The sequence below is a fragment of the Triticum aestivum genome, chromosome 7D (assembly GCF_018294505.1).
Source record: "Triticum aestivum cultivar Chinese Spring chromosome 7D, IWGSC CS RefSeq v2.1, whole genome shotgun sequence".
NCBI classification, from domain to species: domain Eukaryota; kingdom Viridiplantae; phylum Streptophyta; class Magnoliopsida; order Poales; family Poaceae; genus Triticum; species Triticum aestivum.
Genome location: NC_057814.1, coordinates 563,395,229 through 563,403,471, shown reverse-complemented (window position 1 = coordinate 563,403,471; position 8,243 = coordinate 563,395,229). Strand labels below are relative to the sequence as shown.

Below are 8,243 nucleotides of genomic sequence, written 5' to 3'. Positions count from 1 at the left end.
GAGTTTGTTCTTCCATTTTTTTTCACTTTTTCGCTCGTTGTCACGGCAGTCCAGCCATTGGGTAGGAGTGATAGGTATCAGAAGGGTGGTAGCAACTAGAATGGGAGATGTCTGATCGTGGTTTACTCACACTCTAGACGTGAAAGTGGAGTCGCAACGAGACACATTGTGTGAGCAGGAGCTTGACGTTGATGACAGCGAAGCTGAGCGCTACTCTATCCTTCACGGCTCCCGCCTCCTCCTAGTCGTGCCATGACGACGGCAATAAGGCAGAGATGGAGGACGGCAAAACAGAGGTGGACTATGACCAGCCAGCCAGTGGGCTTGAGGGTCCCCGTCATCGGCAAGCAATGCAGGTGCAAATGAGAACATGCATCATTGGATGGAGGCGACGGTTGAGTGGAGTGCAGAGACTGCAGCTCTGGAGGTGACCGCCTGTGAGCTACTCCCTCCGTCCGGAAATACTTGTCGTAGAAATGGATACAAATGGATGTATTTAGAACTAAAATACATTTAGATACATCCATTCCTGGGACAAATAATTCCGGATGGAGGGAGTACATGGCAAGGCGGAGAGGGTGGCACTGCACATGCGCCTGTTGAAACACGGTAGCTACTTTTACATGCACAGGCGGTCATCAAGATCTTTACCAGCAACCACTAATATGATTAACAAATTGGGGATGCAGACAATAGGGACAAGTTGCATGGTAGTTCCTCTCGCCTACCAGAGACGTTAGGATGACCTGAAAACCCCTAAGACAAATTAGGCTCTTAAATGGAAGATATCAAATCCAAAAGGAAAAACCCAGACTTAGACAACAGTCACATTAACAACAGAACAAGAATTACACACGAATTCAGGGCTCACTTATTCATTCATCACACTTCATCTGAAGATGCTGCACCATCGCAGAAATTTGTAGATACGGACGGGCATAACACCATAGAAACAAAAAAAACAACAAAACAAGCACACGCCGACAACACCAATGGAGGGCAGCAACGGCACCAGATTTGTGGGCACAGAGACAGAAGCAGCACCATGGCCAGCCACTTGCTGACTACTGTGGAGGCGGAGCACCAAGTGAGGGTGGGCGGTGTTTCCAAGACAAGGGTTGAAACAGAGGCTATATTATAATGAAATGGAGAACTGAAGCTGTCAAATTCCCCAATATGGACTACTGAGTTTGTGCTGAATATAAAATGTACGTACAGCTTACAAATAGGTTTTGGAGATGTTTTCCACCAATACTAAGCTGAATTAACTAACTAGAATTACAAGCTTACAGACTCTCTGGATCTAATTCACAGCAGAGTGGGGCGATAACAGAACTGATGTACTTCATACTAGCCTCATCTTTCCAGTCCAGTACTTGGTGAATAGGAAAATGTTACAATCCTGCAAAGTGAGAATAAAGCAAGTCAGAAATGAGTTCATTTTGCTTGCTGAAACTAGTCATGGAGGAAGGCTTGCCACATAAGCAGTGTGGATGATTTCCTTCATTTCCAGGATAAGTGCCTTTGTTTAATTTTCACTGATAAACTACAACCTCGTACCTTTTTTAGATGCGCATAATGAAGGCTTTCGTCTTCTCGGTGTCCTCGTTGTAGTAAAGCTCTACAAACGTGCCTCCACCTATACCTTTTGATAGCCTCCCGGGGTTCACACAGATGAATCGTTTATGTTCCTCCGTGTCTTCGTTCACGGAAAGTACCTGCTTCACAAAGTACAACATGAAAAATCAAACTCCCTTGTGACCTAACGATTTTGAAATTTCAAGATTACAGTGTGTATCACACAATTACCTTCACAGATGGAGCAAGATCAGAAGGAAGCAGAAGAACATCAGGAGCTGATGGGATCTCCAATGCTTCCTTGGCAAGTGAGAAGTCCATGGGCACACCAGCAGCAGGTGGATACAGAGGGTAGTAGCTGTAAGAAGTGGACTTTGCATAAGAATTCAGAACTACAAACAGCGTCTGTCCTGACTAACACAAATTTGCTTAATAGAAACAAAATTGCCTTTGTTGCTTCACTATATGTGTTGCAAGTCTCCCGATCCTATCTGCAGCCTTTCCTCCAGGTGGCTTGCGAGAAATTTCATCACCACTCAGCTGTTTTAAGATGTCTACTGTGCAACAGCCAAATTGTATCTGGAACAGGAAAGACAAACAGTTGTACAGAAGTCTAACATAATAAGGCTAATTGATTTTTTTATAACATGCATGAAAGTAATCCACATCATCTGAGCTGAGTTCACAAAGTAGGCATAATGGGGAATTCACTCTTCCTGTACATGTAACACTAAGGTAGAAAATAAAATAAGTATCTTAAGGCTAACATAAAGAGAATACTTCCATAAGCTAAATGGCCATAATTCAAAATATTACTTAGTAGCAGAATAGCACAAAAAAGGAGCATAAATATAGATATAACTAACAAATATTATTGCAAGTGTCTTGTAGCTTGCATAATTGTGTTGTGCAACATCAAACTGTATGCATGTCCATCACATTAATTCTTTCGTCCAATTTGGTAGGCGTACCTCATTAGAACTGAACAGACTTGGATTTGACAGACAAGTAATCTGCATAATGTACACAAACAGAACAAAAGAATATAATTATTATTACTAGATATATAGCAAAAAGTTTAATCATAAAGAGTGATGTATTACCTGTTGTGTGATATCTTCAGGTAAATGCGAGTCAAATGCAGGCTGCAGACAGCAATAGCACAGATATATCATTAGAGTTCTTCGCAATAAACAAAACAAAGAGATGCATCATAAGCAAATACAGATGTGTGGATCAATCGGTAAAAGAAGGCACACATAGATAAAGCATGGTGCAGTTACACATATTAACAGACTCTAGCTTAGACAATCCCTAATTGTAGGGCAGTTCTGGTTTAAGATGGTAGTAAATATGTTTATAAGGACTACAGACATTTGTTGATACATCATAACATAGCATTGTGTTTATAATTGCCAAAATAGAAAATTAAAGGCTGGTGTCTCTAAATGAGGAAAGCTACACACCTGGGGGAAAACAGCGTCATGATGAGCATCACGCACAGATGGAACAAGAATTACGCGAACGTTATGCCCCAAATACTGGGTAAAATCCTGAAGCTGGACAAAGATATGAAACAAACAAGTATTACTTAATAATGGATTTTTCAACCTGCAGGCATGAATCTTTTGTCACTACCTACCTTCCTCAGAATCTCAAAATGGAAAATATCATGAAAGCTCTGGTCAGAAGTTCCTTTTTTGATTTCAGGATGATCAGAGTCAATAAAGGGTCCCATCTACAGAAAAAAATAGTTATTGATATGTGTAGCAACGAAACATATAAATACACACAATATTTCCTGATCAGGATTCAAAGGCCTCACCAGTATGAGCAATTGGGGCTGCTTACGACATGCATATGAGAGCAATTCTTGCAATGGCTCGAACAAAAGATTATCGGTTGTTGTGAAGGGACCTGCTGCAATGACCTGTAAGAAGAAACATCAGGAATTCAAACATGGAAAAACTAACTATAAAACTCCATTGTCATGATGATCACAACAACGTATAGGTTGTAGCCTCGCCAAGGTCTGACCACCTCACCCTCGTCTCTCGGGTGTCTCCGTCTTTCCAGTGTTATACGAACCTAAGATGTTGGTATGGAATGTATGGGGGCTAAATAGTCGACCTCAGCGTACAGGTGTTCAGAGCATTGTCAGTATGACAGGCATGGCCATTGTCTGCCTCCATGAGACTAAGTTGGCAATTGTAACCCCTTCTCCAGTAATGGAAGCCCGACAATTATTTCTGCTTGCCGGCTACAGACACTCGGGGAGGAATAATAATTGTGTGGACAGGCCGCACAGTGAAGCTGTACAATGTCCACCTGGGTGACTGCAGTTTCTCAGCTTTGGTCACCCCTACTAACAGAGATCATTCCCCTGGATCCTAGCATTTAGGAGCGTGGCGTTGTAATGTGGCCCATTTCAGGCCTGTCCAACCTTCTTTATCTATCTATGCATCGAGACGCAATCCTTTGCAAGAAAAAATATTACTATCAGTGAGCACTATTATTATAACATGTAGCTAAGTTTGGTCCTTTTCCTAAAACAATGTAGCTAAGTCTGGTAAAGACAGTATAAGAAATAGATGTTGCTGCATATAGTGCATGTTTGGTTGCTGTTCTGGCCAGCTTGCCATGGCTAGGCAGTAATCTCAGGTGTCTGATTTGTAAGGCCCAGGGTTGGATGATGATGCCTGGGTGTGAGCCCCCAGGCCAGGACGCGAACCAAACAGCATATTAGTGTGTCAACATTGTAGGTAATAATTTTTTCATGCATGGGTACATTTTTCTGTTAAAATGTATTGATAGTAAATAACTAAGATTTGAGTTGATTAGTTCTGAGGATAAATACTATTAAAGATTTGAGTTCCTTAGTTTTAAGGACATTCTACCAGCCTACCGTTCTGCTAGTCATCTGGAATACAAAATGTGAAGTGAAACATGATGGTACTCCAATAGCAAGGCAAGGAAAAGAGGAAAATAAAATGAATCCATGTTTTTTTATGATAGAATGAACATTGTCATGGTAGTATTGAATCATATTTTCCTTCTAGAGTAAATAAATCATCAGTTTATGGCTAGCATGTAACAGTGCCATAAATAATCAAACAGGTATTGCACTCGAATGTTTCTCCAATAATCAGGGACTAACCGATGACAACACCCTTGATAGTGTGTTCGAATTTTGATGTCCTTCATGGTCAACAGCTTGTTTCTTAGCACAAGGCAATTGATCATCCACAGAAACTGGTATGGAATCAATCAACTTTGATGCGACAAAACAGTGTCCACTAGGATTGTGGCCTTCAATACCCACAACCTGTTATTTAACTTTATGTTAATAGTGCACTAGATAATGCATATGGCATGAGAACAAGCTGTGCATACCTGGCCAGGAAACAAAGAGAACTGGTTTATATCCTTCAAATCAAGGCGTACACGCTGTCCCCTGGAGTGCTCAACACTAGAAAAAGTTGATCCTTTAGTTAGCCTAAAGAAACAACATAATAGTGACCGGAAAAAGTCCACGTGAACAGGCCCAAGAAGCACTTACCTGCCCTGCAACAAGATAGATTTTTCATTCAAACGACCTTCCCCATCGCAAATTACCATGCCAACTGCAAACATGTTCTCCTGAAAAGCAAGAATAATTACATCTGCTTTCAAGAAAAAAATGATAGTTCACTCAGGAAAGTTCAGATAGAATGCAGCAAACCTCTGAAGCAAGGGTAGCATCTGCAGGTTGTCCATAAAGCCCAGTTGCAGAAAACAATCTTCCTGACCTTCCAATCCGATCTTCCAGGTAATTAAACTGGAAACTTAATCTAATAAGCAGCTATAGATACAAATTAAACAAACAAATAAGTATTGCCCTTACTCGGTCTTCCATCCTGTCATACATGAACCTGCAACCTGGTTCAGGCTTTGAGCGTTGAACTTGCAAGGTACACTTTTGACTTGGTGGGATCCTTCTAATTAATTCATCTTCTGAGGTTTCAACCTCATCTTTACTTGGCAGGCTAGCCACGTTATCAGCATTCAGAACATAATGCTGAGTAAATTTATTTACTCGTTGTGCAAACGGGGTAATACGGTCACCATTTGTTTTAGCTGCTCTGATGGATGATGGCCTTTCGGTTGTCAGAGGAGTTAGCTCGGAGTTAGATGACTCTCCATGTGGCTTTTCCTGTTTCGTGCTTGGTGTGCCCAGCAAGCCCTCTTCATCTGTGTGTGTATTGCTCAAGAGCCTGCAACAGTTACTTCTACATTATGTTTTTCCTTGAGAATAGAAAAAAGTATACACTTTTGCTAAAAGTGAAGTAGAACCAATGCACATCAGAGAAGCCTGGATTTGGAACTAACATGTCAACATCATTACTGGAGTAAATGTGAAGGTCTGTTTCTTCTTTTATAAGCTTTTCCTTTACTTCATTTTGAAGGTGTGACAGAAAACCATCCAGGTATGAGCTTTCGACCTTTAACCCATCCAGTTGCCTGCATAAATCGGTTGGTTCAGTTTCCTTGGGCAGTATCGTATAATAAAAAACAAAACAAAATAGAAGTTTCTCCACCAGAGCTGTAATTTGTAGCAAATATGGTTTGGCAGATAGAGTTCAGGAAATCTAAAATACAAGACTTGGTGTAATGAACGCTGGGCGGAATTCTTTAGTGCATCAGGCAGTATACAACATAAGCCACAAGATTTTAGCCATTTTCACTGCCTAAATATGGACAAGCTTTAAAGCCTCGGCAGGAAATACAAACAAGCACGGGCATCACCATGGCAAGTGCTCCATAGTCAAGGGAGACATGGATCATACTTGCAAAGGTGAATCTTCTCCTTTGCGCGCGTCTATCCACTATTCTTGAGGTTTTGTGTGCTTCCATGCGCTACTGATATCCATTCCGGCAAAACACATCGCTACTTCTTCTAGGATTAATTGAGCTAATAAAGCACATTACTGAAGAAATACTGGCTTATATCCAGACCAAATATTCAGTACATTTTTCCCCAAAGTCGCATGACATGTTTCAGATATGGTACCAATAAAGGTCAGAATCGATGATTGGCATCGAAACTTAGACGGCTCTATGTGAAAGAAATTACCACATTGTGCAAAAAAAAAATATATGCGGACTGACCTGTTGAGGTAGTAGACCTCCCAGTTGGAGACGAGATCCGCGGGGCTCATCTTGTAGTTGACGCAGTAGGTCAGCACTGCGAAACACACAGGAACCAACCCCACGCGCATCAGCAGACCAGCCGGCGCCGGCCAAACGGAACGGAGCACAAGAAAACCGGGGAAATGAGGGGCGCCTGCTTACGCGTGGAGAGGATCTGGGCGCTGTCGCCACCGATGGTGAAGCCGCTGCCCTCGAACTCCGCGCGGATCTCCTCCTCCATCGCGGCCGTGGGCGGGCTGACTCTGTGGATGGAGGGGTCGTCGGGGAGCGGCGGCGCGTCGGTCGGTCGGTCGGTCGGGTGGGGATTTGGGTTTCGGCGGCGGGGATGGAGGAGGAGTGGGGTGGGACGGACGGACGGATGGATTTGGGGTCTGGGGAGGGAAGTGGCGGGAACGGGGGAGGCCAAATGGCGGGAAAGATTTTGCGGTGGATCCTATTCCCGGGTAACGTGGGGGGATACAGCGCAAGGCCGAGCCCCCTGATGAGAGCCCGGCTGCTACATGGGCCAGCTCATTTTCCTTTTGCCCATCGGCCAGCCCATCGGTTTTGTGAATAATTTGTTTTTCTTCTATAATAGTTGTTTTCCATTCACTTTTTTTGCTTTTTCCATTTTTTTCCTTTTTTACACGAGAAATCTTGATTTCGTGAACATTGCTGGATTTCATGAAGAAAACTGGAAGCATGAAAATAATTATGCACATTTTTTATTTCACAAATAATTATAAAATTCATAGAATAATCATTAACATTTTGTGAATTCCGTAGACATCTTTTGAATTTATGATATTTTTTGAGTTGGCTAAACATTCTTTTTGAACTTATAAACATTTTTAAAATTCATTATTTCTTTTTGAATTCACGATTTTTCCATATTCATGAACATTTTTAGAATTTGCAGATTATTTTTTCTTTCCAAATTCATGAAAAAAATTGAAGTCATGAACATTTTTATAATTGATAACATTTCTAAAATTTGTGAATTTTTTTTGAATTCACAAGTAATTCATTTCTTGTTCACAAGTTTTAAGGAAAATATATTGTGTTCTTGTTCAAAATTAATTCATTTTCTTGTGTTTTGTGTCTTTGATTTGATCATGATTTAACAATGAAAGATCCAGTCTAACGAAAAGCAGAGCAATTAGTAACCAAAAAAGTCAAACGAAACAAAGAGCGAGTAGAGAGAAGAATATGGGTCGAGAGGGAAAGGCCCACGCATTTGCACCGTATCCAACACGTAACGCGTGGAATAGGTGCACCCAAGCAAACCCTAACACGTGCAGCAACAGAACCCCAGGATTTTGCCCCACTTTCGTTCGGGCCTTCACTAGATATGACCACGAGGGTAATTGAACTAGACAAACGAAGAGCTGGTTGGTTAGGTTCGCCCTTCTATGGATCATTGTCCTTGAAAATTCTTTGGTCCTGTTAGCTGATCACGACAGAGGATTTGGAGCATGCATTTTCTAGGTCGTACA

The 8,243-nt window shown here is 41.7% G+C and overlaps 1 protein-coding gene across 1 annotated transcript; it reads right to left on the bottom strand.

Annotated features, from left to right (window-relative positions):
- Positions 1-1,118: 1,118 nt before the first annotated feature.
- Positions 1,119-7,152, bottom strand: LOC123167329 (DNA polymerase alpha subunit B). Its single transcript, XM_044585177.1, has 17 exons — positions 6,910-7,152; positions 6,727-6,802; positions 5,947-6,078; positions 5,462-5,831; positions 5,300-5,395; positions 5,138-5,217; positions 4,972-5,047; positions 4,736-4,903; positions 3,404-3,508; positions 3,221-3,316; positions 3,045-3,137; positions 2,682-2,723; positions 2,550-2,591; positions 2,027-2,157; positions 1,810-1,936; positions 1,561-1,718; positions 1,119-1,402 (listed from the first exon to the last, which is right to left on the bottom strand). The coding sequence occupies exons 1-16, from the start codon at positions 6,986-6,988 to the stop codon at positions 1,566-1,568; spliced, it is 1,866 nt and encodes a 621-aa protein (XP_044441112.1). The 5' UTR covers positions 6,989-7,152; the 3' UTR covers positions 1,119-1,402; positions 1,561-1,565.
- Positions 7,153-8,243: the final 1,091 nt, after the last annotated feature.